Below are 12,850 nucleotides of genomic sequence, written 5' to 3'. Positions count from 1 at the left end.
GCTTGTTTTCAATAACACCAAAGAAGAAGAAGAAGAAGAAGAAGAAGAAGAAGAAGAAGAAGAAGAAGAGAGAAAGAAAGAAAGAAAAACCTCAAAAGCACCCTGGTCCTCTCATCCCACCATAGGACTGTCAACATGGATGACTAGCATCCTTAAGGCTTCTAAAGCCATGGATGGTCTTTTTTTCTCAGGTTATTTATTTCACTATAACATTTAGCATCACATCATTTCACATCCTCTTCTAGGATGTTTACAATTAATTTAGGGAGATATTTATAGCCATTCACATGGATATGTATAACATATCTATGCATTACCAAAGGCTGGATAATGCATCTGTATTCACACGCAGACATATACTGCACATGCATACCTGCCCGGCAGTACATATCTGTAAATACAGATACAGTTATATGCACAATATCTGAAGAAAGACAGGAGCACAGATGAGGAAAGAAGGAGATTGGGTTGTATGTTTGGAGTGGACGATCACAAGGGAAGGTTTAGGTGAGAGAAAAGAGGGAGGGACAGGAAACATCCCTCAGGACATGGCCTTGGGAAAGAGCCAGGGACTCACCGGAAATTCGGGAGAGAACTGTTTCAGCCAGTCTCCCAAAATTGCCTCAAACTCATCCCCATCCGGGAGGGCATCAAAGTCTATGTCTTGTAGAATATGGTGAAAACCTATGTCTTCAGGGCTGTTGCAAATAAAAACAACTAATCTCTTAATTTCAGTTTCCAAAAAGTAACATTCAATACATTGATTGTCTTTTAAACTATTTATTCTACTCACATTCATATCTGTAAGCTATGTCTAAATGTTTAAAAGACAGGGTTGCGGGGATATTCTGATCATGTGCACAATTTCATCCTCTTTGAATAAATAGGCTACGTCTAAAAATAAATAAATATAGGCTATATTTAGGTTGAACAAAAGGATTGGTCCAAACAAAGTAGATCTGTGCGCTCTCGAGTGCTTAAGTACAAAAGAAAAACAATATTATTATCAAAATATTCATTTTAATGGCTTTACTTCATACATAAATACATGTTTAAAGAACACAAGAGCGATCCACTGATTGTTCAATTATCTGAAAATGACTTGATCTGGGCTGTACACACATGGTTTGGTTTAGTAACGCTACAAATACGCTAGTCGACGTCCTTTGTTTCTATATTTCTGTCTATACCTTTTCCCAAGGACTGCCGCGAGGTATTTCTTGACTGCCATTTGCTTTCGGTAGCGACTGTAGCTGTCCGTAAAGACTCCGTCCGAGTGCCGCTTGGACAGGGGTTCTGAGTCGTCCTCCATGGTGGTGCCTCCGCTAGAGAAAAAGATACAGGCAGCACAGTTTTCATTGTCATGAGATGCTTATCCTGCCCCGGAATGTCTAACTAACGGGTTTTAACGTTCGACTCTTTTTTCCCCTCTCCATGTCTTAAACTCTCTGCAGACATTTTGAAAGAAAAAGAAAATATTTCGATTGTTGCTATAGTAATGTTCTGCTGGATAATTGCATCCTAACCCCATCTTGATCCCTTGGGACTCTGCCTCCCATAAATTATTCATAATGAAAGTGAAATGTATTCAGCCACAATGATTTTGAGATTTGCTCCTTAAAGAGAATATATGCAATAAGATCAAATGATCTTTCAAACATGTAGGCTTCCCAATTATATGTTCTCTAAAATTTCGCACAGTTCATGTATCAACGTCAAGGTGTCATATTCGGCCAGTATTGGGAGAGTTGAAAGACCATAGACAAACAAGACAATTAAACGGAACAAGAGTATGAATTGTGAGTATTTGAAGGATCGCAAAAGAAAAACGCACGAAGACGTAAAACATACCCAAAAAGAGAAGCTAGGTCAGAAATGTAGAGATGACAACCAAGAAGATGTCCTTACCCTACACGTTTTGCCATCAGAGAATGGAGATATTTCCTTGCTGACAACTGACCCAGCGCCTTCCTGTAGGCCTTATTAAACATGCCGTCTGCGTGCCTTTCCGTTCTGGGATGATAAAACGCCAAACAGTAAATCACCACACGCCCAGCGCAAAGAGGCAACAAATTTCACCAACTTTAATGCGCCATTTTGTCCAATTAGGTAAATGTATGCTTTTAGTTTTTACTAAAGCTGCCATTCTTTCACCCCGGGCCCAGTCCTTAAGTCTTTTTCTTAAAAAAAAAAAAATCTTAAATTAGGTTAGTAGACTTGGGTTAAACCAGCCTCATCACTGCCTTGATGCAATAAACTTGTGAGGTTTGAGACAGAGACCAATTTTCTTAGTTCCATGAACAGGTTCTAACAAAATGGGATTAATTGACAATACAGTACATTGAATAACACAAAACATTTAACACAGATGAACAGAAAATACAAGCCCAATAATGAAATGCCCAGCATGAATGTTCTCAACATTCAGAAATAGGCTAGTAAAATGACAATGGTGGTCACCTTTTCTCCGGTGGGTAGTATAACGTGTACACGTCGTCAGCAACAGACGGTGGGCTTCGTAGAGCAATTTGATCACTGTCAAAAATCAGGTCCGGTAACGAATTCCCATCTTCGTCATAAACCTCATTGTCAAGTCTGTAATCGGAGATACATTTTGAAAACATTTAAGATTAGGCCTATATTTGTACTGAATAATTATTCAAAATAGTCCTAATTCTTAATTCTTCTTTCCATCGTCTTATTGAATCTGACAATTGCATTTTCAAAAAGTCTATTATGATATTTTCAAAAAGTCTAGAAATGAAAGAATATAATTAGGCTATAGGCTAATACAATTTTAATTTAAAACACTAATGGTAATATCAAAATATTCCATTAAAGTCGTTATATACATTATTAATGTGCTACAATTTCACTAACCAATTTTGAAAACAAGACAAAAATATTTTGTGGGAAATTGAATCAAAACTAAAGAAGATCCTAACTGTGCTACTCTATCACGGACTATCGGCAGAAGAAGAAATCGATTGTGTTGAATTATGCGCTCCCTCGTTTGCCTTACGCCTTCGTAATATTACCCTTCACTCCCTGAGGGACCTTTCTCGGTAGCCTGTAGCAGAGACTCCAATAGGTCTGGGTAAAGACCGTTGCAGTGGTAGGCTGTACCTCCAAGCGCTCCAAGTCTCCATAAACATTGCAGCATATCACAAATACTTAAACACTCGCCTATTTCTGTAAAATACAAAGGTCTATAGGCTATAATTCTCTTACATTTCCAATGAAACTGCTTCGAAACGAAATTCAGTTTTGATAAATTACAATAGGCTAAATTTCATATCTACCCCAGTGGTGCTAATTAAAACAATGTTTTTTTCTTATCATCGTGTTTATCATCTGCATGCAGGCATATGGTGAGAGGTGTTGTACGTACCTAACGTTAGGATAGCTAAGCCCCATAGGCGAGCAGTTGACGTTATAATGCATTATGATTCCATAGATGAGTAAGGCTAAAGTCGCTTTACTAGACATTGTCCTGCTGAGAAAAAAATAACACAACATTAGATATGTGCAATACGTCTTTAAACTCAGACAACGTAAAAGTCAGGTCGAAAGGAATTGCATGCCTACAGTTAACCGGAAAGATTCTCCCACGAAACCTTCAACCCCCGTATATATGGCAACAGTTCTCAACACACTACAACCTGTTTTAAAAAACTTTTAACATTTATGTCTGTTGGCCTGTTGCGCCATACCTAATTCGTGTAGCTGCGTAAAAAGTTTGGAAACGTTGCATAGCCTACCTATTGCAGTGTGGAGAGAGACGCTGGATGCGATCCGTTGTAGACTGTGATGGGGAGAGTGAGATGAGATCTCTCTCTCTCCCTTTCTCTTCTCTCTCTCTCTTTCTGCTTCCACGGTAACACGTCTCTCAGTCTCCAGAAGCTCCTTCAGTGTGTCCAACTCTCCGCGCGCTCACACATAAAACACAATTCTCGGAACTCTGTATGCACACAACCCTGGGAGAACGCGTGCACACATTTGTCTACACGGAGGAAACTTCTTACTCTGTGAACCAGTTCCCCTGGTTTTTTAAGCCTGAGTTCAAAGGCATGCCTTTTTCACTTGTCACATCGGGGATGGTATCTACGTCATCACCCCCGTCCTCTCGGAATGTAATACTGTAGTACTTTTCCTTCACCTTCAATGAAACGGTCCGAGTCATAAAGTGCAACGGATGTTCAGTTCCAATACGTAATTATGGACTATGGGTGAATACTAATATTTGACGATATGCAATAACCGGAATCACCTGCAAAGTGAGGTCATTTTACGCAGGACATTGGTAATGTCAAAAAGTTCAGGGGACGGATTGCTTAACTTATTGACATCTTTTAACTGTAGTGATTTTACTTGGTTAAGGATATTGTGCCACATAAATCCCCTTTTGGCGCACGATTGCAGTTGGCTACAGCGGAGCTGTCCAGTGCTGAAAGCCCTCATGCATAGCATAGCCTAGCTGTATGGATGTCTTAGACTGGAGTAGAAAATGTTACCTAAAATCTCGTGGCAAAATTACACATACAAACACACGTAGGCTTATTTGTTTTTATACTTCAACTATAAAAACGGGCTTGATAAGGTGGCAAGTGCCACTGTTACTGATAAAGCATCCGAGTTAAATGTCAGCTGTTCATTATTCCGTTAAATTTTGTTTCATTTGGGATAAGTATTTTCAACTGTAACATGTTTTCTATCATTAATGCATGGCCAACTAACTGCTGCCATGGGCCCTCTCTTCGCTCGCAAGTCCAGGATCACGTGTGCAGTCTCGAGCGGATGATTCAGACCATTTCATCTTTGGATGTGCTGACGTCATGAGTCGCAAACATTTAAGTCCCGCATGAGGAAAGTCTTACTTCTGTATTCTCCTTCTAGGGGTTGAAGCTACAAAAAAACCCACGCTTACATAAAGTGGACCGTGACGCTCGAAGCACTGAGTAGGCACTGCTCTCTAACGGTTGTAAGAGGTAAGTGCACTAGAAAGGAATATAGGCCCTACATTAAACAACTAATGCCATGCGATAGTCTTAGTATGAACACTTCAGTGACTCTCAGTAAATGAGAACACCTTGTTTATTCCTAGCACGGGTTCTATGCAAATAACATGATTATTTACAGAAACAAACTCTTATTTGGCAAGCAAAATTATTGTCTTAACTACCCCTAACCTATCCGAGAGTGTCACCTCAGCTATGACCCGTAAAGCACTCAGAATCACACAGGACCCTCACCACCCACTCCATCAGTATTTCATTCCCCTCCCCTCCTGCCGCAGGTTCAGGCTTCCTCTTTGTAAAAAAGCCAAGTTCAGCAAAAGCTTAATTCCTGCTGCTATTCTTGCCCTAAACACATGAATACCATATGTCTATGGTCCAGCTGATGGTGTGTCTGTATGTCCTGTAGTGTGTAATGTAATGTAATGTAATGTTATGTCACGCCATGTCATGTTTCTATTTTGATGTTCTGTTTGATGTTTCTATTTCACTTGTTGTCTTTACTGCACCTTTATGCACTGACTGTAAATATGAATTTCCTGGAAAGGACTAAATAAACTAAACAAACAAACATTCCCTTAAGTGTGTCTGTGCATGGTTCTGAAATGTTTACCACTGTTTTGCCCCTCTGGAGAAGGGTGTCTGCTAAAAAATTTTTTTTAAAGACAAAAAGTCTGACTTCTCTATCCTGGCTGATCTGTTATTGCTACTCAATTAAATTTGACTACATTAGTTTCTTGACATTCCCAGAAATATCATTAAATGTGTTCTGGTAGATAAGATAAATAACATATCTATATCCCATAACTTCTGACTCATACCATAAATTGCTTCTCAAACCAGAAACCAAACTCCATCCAGTATATTAAGATAAAGCTGTGCGGTAAATAGATTGCTAAAGCTAATGAACACTTTACAATGCCCATCTGAAAAAGGGTGGTGGTTTGTTATTGATGTTGGATCACAATTAGGTGGCTTTTTACTTTCCCATTCCCTGCCATTTCCTGTCATCTCCTGCAGCCAAGTCCTTGTAGAACATGCGGCTTGGAACGTCTCCTGGGGACGATGAATCAAACCTCTGTCCCAAAAAATGATGTTGGGATTCAATAAAGTTGGATTCATCATCACAATGTTTTCTCTCTTATTATTTACAGGCCTATGTGCGGTTTGTTGTTTGTTCAAAACCACACCCATCAATAAAAGCGTCCCGCTTGTCTCCTAATTCTCTTTGAGGTTGGCTAGCTGCCACAGATGACTCAGCCGTTGTCTGTGTGACTCAGATGTACGGAGCAGAGGAGGACTGATAAGATCACAGTTTACAGCCACCATCATAACTCCTATCATTATAGTACCTCAGATTACCCTGCTCCTGTGCTTTGTGTGTGGTGTGATATTGACCACTGATCTCGTCGCTCGCCACCACAATATGATCACCATGCCTACTGTTTGGCTGAGAGGGTCCACAAACAGCGTTAGTCTGAATCCCAGTGAGTTTATTCCTTTATGACCTGCATGCAGGATGTGGTTAAATTAAAGCAGGGCGCAGTGCACCTTATCATATCCAGAGAGTAAACAGTATGAAAAAAGAACCTGTGACTCACTATAATTGTATCAATATTTGCTTTTTATAAGGACAACTACAGTTGACTGTGCTTAATGGTGTGTGTATGTGTGTGTGTGTGCCTGCATGTTTGTGTGTGTGTGTGTATTGAGAACATTTTAGTAGGAATCTATGATCCTGAGTTTGCATCACTTGTTGGCTGCATAACGTTTAGTCCATTGTGTGTGTGTGTGTGTGTGTGTGTGTGTATGTGTGTGTGTGTGTGTGTGTGTGCGTGCGTGTGTGTGTGTGCATGCGTGTGTGTGTGTGCGTGTGCGTGTGCGTGTTTGTGTCTGTGTATTGAGAACATTTTTAGTAGGAATCTATGATCCTGAGTTTGCATCACTTGGTTGCATTGCAGGCAATGTTCTACTTGTGATTTTGGTGTTAGGCCTACTCCAGTAGAAATTAAAGTAAAAAAAAAAATGATGAGCACATGTTCAACGATTCAGTTTCTAGATAGCTTATCTAGAAGAAATGCAGAGAATACAAAGTATTTCTGGACTAGGCCTTTCCCTATCAGCGTGTGTGATTAATAACGGCATGCTGAAGGAACAAAAAACATCTGTTGAGCTGGATGGTGGGGGAATCCTTGGGATTATGTCCGGGTAGCAGGCTTCCCATCAAGACCAGGAACAATAACAATAGACGGCCGATAGAGGGCGTAGCAGAACCATTTATACATAGTTATTTCACTACGAGCAAAGCTACACGCCACGGCCGATATACGTATCCAATAAATAATTCAAAAAAAATATTTTGCATTTTCATTCGTTCACCATTTTCGCCGTTTATGGTTGGCTTTAAAAAAAAAAATATATATTTAACACTATTCTTAGAGGCTTGTAGGTCTGGTAATCATGTCTCCAGCTCATTCCCTGGAGTAGATCGAGTCCGCCATGTTGTTGTGGGGTTGCAAGTTTAGTGGAGAGTGGTAGGAAGTGTGGGATAGCCTACACATGAACCGGGGCTACTTTTTGGATAGTGTTACTTATTTTACCATCATGGATCTGTATACATGCCGGTTGAGTCATGGTCTACGGCGTTGCTTCTTTTGTTGATATCCTAAAACACCCGCGCTGCTTTGATATAACTTCATCTTTTTTCCACTCATCCCAAAGCACGAAACCGATTCTGGATGGATGGAATCAGGATGAGGGCGACTGTGATTTCGAGGCTGGAATAACGAGTAGCCTATTTGGCGCGACACAGTGAAAACAATTGGAAATACAAACCGTGGCGTATGTGACACAAGAACGTGGATTTTAGAAAGGTAAAGTATGTCCTTTCTGAGAGGACACCAGCATTGTCTACATGCTACATTTTATGGTCGTGGGCCGACAGTTGCTCTTGCATTGTTTTTTTTGTCTATCAGTTTGACTAGGAATAGCCTACTCAAATTGATGTGGCCTCACACAATTCACACAATTTTTGTTTTTTTGACTCAAAAATAGGGTTGCCCAGGCTTCATGTTAGAAGCACAACACAAAACATCTGTGTAGTGAATATTGGGACACCTAACCCAGATGGCAACAATGTAGCATTGTCCTGATTCCATAACCGCATGGCAATGATAGGCTTCATTGTGTCAGATCCAATTCTTATTTGTCCCGTTTGCCGTTTCAAGTTTGGCAACTGTTCACGGGAGCCGAATGTGTAGACTGAGATTCTAATCGTTTTATGCATGTGACGCGAGACTGCAAATTATATGCAGTAGCCTGTTGAAAGTTATATTTCAGGGAAGAGTGGTTAGAAATCAGGTAGCATTTGTCTTGTCGGTGGCCTGATAGTAATTTACATTGACTTGAATTAGTAGAAGTTGACACAGAACTAGACTAGGGGTAGGCCTACCGTGGAATTAAAGACTGTTAAAAATATCAATGGCAGATGCCTGGTTAAACGTCCCTATATAACACTCCACATCTAAGAACAGATGTTTGGACCAAGTTCTTAGTTCGAGAGAGAGAGCAGCAGCCCATGTTATTTGGTCTTAAAGACTATGGCTGATATACAAGGCCTTAAAGTGTTATTCTGCTGGCCTTTAAATGCACAACCCCCTGAGCCCTGATTGGAAAGAGACAAATGCTCAAGTTCATTTGGGTCATGGAAGTCAGCTGTGGGTTAGGGGTGGGAGACCATGATGAATAGAATGGTTCCAACAGTTACTGATTAAGAAGATGCACGTAGTGTAAACATATACGAGTACACTCCTGTGGCAGAGGGCATTCAGTATAAATATGGGTTTTGGGTTAACTTGTGTGGTTAAGTCACCCAGTTTCTCCTTGCTGTATAGCGCATAAGAATGCCAGAGCAACAGTGATGATGTTGTAACAGTAAGTATGATGATGATTAGTCAGGCAAATCGAGCTCCACTCCTTATTACTTAAGAGGGGAGGAATGCCTAATCACATGGATTAGGTGTGTGTCACATTTCAGGATGTCCATGCCTGCATAACTTGTGGCCTGCCGCTTTACATCAGATAGGTGCAGGTACCTTTTAGTGTGTGTGTGTGTGTGTGTGTGTGTGTGTGTGTGTGTGTGTGTGTGTGTGTGTGTGTGTGTGTGTGTGTGTGTGTGTGTGTTTGTCGCACACAACTCCTAAACCCATGTCCTGAGAACAAGGATACAGTTAACGTCAGACTGTAAGGGTGTGTGTACTGGTATGACTAAGTAAACTATGCAGCAGGACAAGTAGGTATGACCAGGAGGACTTGAATTCCCCAAAATATTCATCATAGCTCATCATCATCATCATCAGTGGCAGTACTCGGCGGCCAGCCGTAGTGCTGAGCGACAGTTTTCCAAGAAATAATTTTCCAAGATGCCCAGCCTGGCTCTCTCTCTGACTGCCAGACACCGCACACGCCAGAACACACTGCACCAAACAGCTTGTTCACCTCCCTGTCTCACATCAAGGGCTATTAGCGTACGTCCACTCCAAAAGACGTGAATCTTTGCTTAGGGGTCAATCCTCCTCCTTCCAGACTAAAATCCCGTTCTCTGACGAGGCGGAGGAAAAGCCTAGCAGGCAGCCCTGTTCGCAGACACTCGCTCAGGGCTGAGAGGCTGGCAGCCTGCCTGGAAGTGCTCGGGAGGAGAGGATGGGAAGGTGTGTTTCTCGGTGCCAGTCCTGCCCATGGTGAGGAGGTGTGTGTGTGTGTGTGTGTGTGTGTGTGTGTGTGTGTGTGTGTGTGTGTGTGTGTGTGTGTGTGTGTGTGTGTGTGTGTGTGTGTGTGTGTGTGTGTGTGTGTGTGTGTGTGTCATGTCACATCACATCACATCACTCAGGCTCGGATAAGTATGAAACGCGTTGTGGCTGTTACATGTGACTATCACAACCCCCCCCCCCCCCCCCCCCCAGTACGCACAGACGCATGAAGCTGCCTTTGATCGTCCTTGAAGCTCCGTTCTATCCACGATGTCCCATGAAGGCTGCTGTTTCCCAGGCCCAGTTTTAACCCTTGGCACTGGAGGAATGCGGAGGAAGGCACGGGCATCTGTCGGAAGATTTAAAGCAGGGTAAAGCGTAGTAAAGCTCCCAGGACCCTCGCTGTCTACAGCAGCACCGTCAGCTGCCAACAGCTGTCCACTCAAGGGGGGGTGGGGGGGGCTTGGACCCTTGGGTGCTGTTGGTGGGCGGGACTCCCCCCGCCTGCCAATCATACATATCTCGGCTGAGGAGAAACCCTACGTTATGTTTCGGAAGAGTTTGTAACCGTGTTTTGATTATGTCACCAGTCACCACAGAATGTGTGTGTGATGGCAATCAGCTAGCTGCCTGTTTGAGACGTTCAGGGTTTATTTTTTCTCTGCTTGCTTGCTTCTTTCTCCAGCCTCCTCCTCCTTTTCTCTCTTCTATCATTTCATCCTCTTCTATCATCCTGCACTCATTCTGTCATCCTCTCTCACTTCCCCTCTCATGTTTCTCTCCTGGCTGGAAGAGCACATAAAGGTGTAATTTAGGCACTTTGCTGTCCTGAATGTGACTATTCATTGGAGTTTCCGGTGTGTGAGTGTGTGGGTGTGTGTGTGTCTGCGTGCGTGTGTGTGTGTGTGTGTGTGTGTGTGTGTGTGTGTGTCTGCGTGCGTGCGTGTGCGCGCGTGCGCACATGCGTGCCTGCATTCCTTTTATCCTTATCGAGGGCAGCAGCAGGTGTTCTAGAGCACAAAGGCTCCGCAGAATGAAGCTTTGACCATATCTGTGTTCTCTGTCCCACTGACCAACACAACTCTTCTGCCTTCTATACTACAGTACACAGGGGGATCAAACCAGACACATTGGTATGTGTTTGTGTGTTTGAGAGAGTGAGCCTGTGTGTGTGTGTGTGTGTGTGTTATGCACATGTGTGTTTTAGAGAGAGAGTGGGTTGTTGGTGTGTGTGTGTTTTCTGTGTATGTGTGTGTGTGTGTTTTCTGTGTATGTGTGTGTGCGTGCATGTGCGTACAGAGAGAAAGTGAGAGCTCTCCATATTATTAGCCAAGGACGTTTTCATGAGGCGGGTGTGGAATTCCCTCTCAGGAGGAGCAGAGGAATGAGGGTGGAGAGAGAGAACAGCAGACAGCCTCTTCATCACACGAGAGCATGGGAATACAGCTGCCCCTACCTCATTCTATCTGCAGATGATTGGAAATCTAGACCTCTGCAAAGCCTTATTATTAATAATAATGTATCATTATGAAATCTCAATGTTTTTTTTGCGTATTTGTGAGACTGCTTTGTCTCTGGAATCTGTCTTTCGGGAATGGACACAGAGTAAATCCCTTTTCACCAGAAGTGGTGACTAGCCACTGTATGATCTGGATTTAGTGTTATGGTTTTCAATCCTCCACGATTAAGATATTTAACGTCGCCCACACATAGTGACTGGCTGGGATCAGCGTTGGTAATGCATCCAAACGTTTAACTGGAGTGAATGGTCATGACAGGAAAACACACCACCGCCAGCCAACGCTAGCTTTATCTGTCATTTAGCCGGCAGGTCTTTCATTAAAGGGCTTTACGGTAATTCTGTAGCTCTTGCCCCCACCCAGGGCTGACCTTCGAGGTCAAATAACTCTGTCCCCTAAATCTCCTCCGTTGTCATCTACATCAGACCCCCAGGTGAGGTGAGCTCACCCGAGGTTAGAGGTCGAAGGTCACCAGGAGCCTGAAGTGGGCGTGATGGAACTCCAGGTGTCTCTGTGGAACATTTGCTTCGGAGGAAAAAACAGGCCTAGTTTGATTATTGTTTGTTCAACATGTACTCATCAAAAAACGCGTCCCTCACGCTGTTAGCGAATCATACGTCAAGTGCAGTTAGGAGGCGCATATTCTGACGGGGAAGTGTCTGGCCAACGGCTGTGGAACAGATTTAACAGCCGCCACCACGAGATGAGACAGAAGCTTTAGAACACTTGTCTTATTGAATGATCTCTAATTTAAGAGCTTCCTCTGTCAGGTCTTATGACAGATCTGCCAAGCCAGGCAGACCAGGCAGCAAAGCAAATTATTGTTATAGTCGAATCAAAGCGACTCTTGTTTGTTAGGATATAGGGCGTGCTGGGCCTATTTTTGCTTCACTTTTGCTGCGTGGCGATATAAGCTGTCTGATATAAACGCCTCCTGAATGGCTCAGTGTCCCAGATCACAATTATGTGATTCAGCCTGACTACAGGGAACTGAAGACAACTTGGTCCCAGGTTTGAACAGCACATGATGAGATCTAACGGCACCAGGGGTGGGATAACTCACTGTATAACACATCTCTGGCTTCATGTCCATTTCGCATAGACAAAGGGCGTGGCGTGGCGCAACATTTTAACTTCTCCCCCATCTCAACCCTTCACCCTCATTCAGTTCCCGTCTCTCTTGGCCTCTCGGTAGACGCCAGCGTTCCTCTGCGAGTGAGATGGCCGCCGGAACCCTTTCACGTTCGCACGCAGTTGTAGGTCAGATCTAGCGCCTAGGGCAGCGGGATGCTGTCAGCAATTAGAGCGCCACACATTACTGCTAAGAATAGCACCCAGCCTCTGAGCTCTCAGATCCTCGCGTCGGGAGCCTTTACCTTCCCCAGATCTGGGAAACCCGGGAACGCCAGCCTCGCTACGACTGAGACGGAGTGAGAAAGAGGGAGAGAACACGCACGAACGTGTTCCTTTCACTCTCTCTCTCCGTTCAGGATCCACGCGTGACAGAGCTCCGTCCGTCCGTGTAGCTGCGTCGCGGTACCGTATGTCGTACCGGAGTACAGTTACA

At 43.3% G+C, this 12,850-nt stretch overlaps 1 protein-coding gene across 1 annotated transcript; it reads right to left on the bottom strand.

Moving 5' to 3' along the window:
• Positions 1-541: 541 nt before the first annotated feature.
• adcyap1a (adenylate cyclase activating polypeptide 1a) lies at positions 542-3,489 on the bottom strand (the record flags this gene model as incomplete). Its single annotated transcript, XM_084461496.1, has 5 exons — positions 542-698; positions 1,191-1,325; positions 1,909-2,013; positions 2,461-2,595; positions 3,392-3,489. 5 exons carry the CDS (start codon positions 3,487-3,489, stop codon positions 542-544), a joined length of 630 nt encoding a protein of 209 aa, XP_084317622.1.
• Between the last annotated feature and the right edge of the window lie 9,361 nt (positions 3,490-12,850).

This window comes from Borostomias antarcticus (assembly GCF_949987555.1).
Source record: "Borostomias antarcticus genome assembly, chromosome: 2".
In the NCBI taxonomy this organism is placed as follows: domain Eukaryota; kingdom Metazoa; phylum Chordata; class Actinopteri; order Stomiiformes; family Stomiidae; genus Borostomias; species Borostomias antarcticus.
Note: the sequence above shows the minus strand (reverse complement) of the source record. Positions and strands in the feature narration are given on the sequence as shown.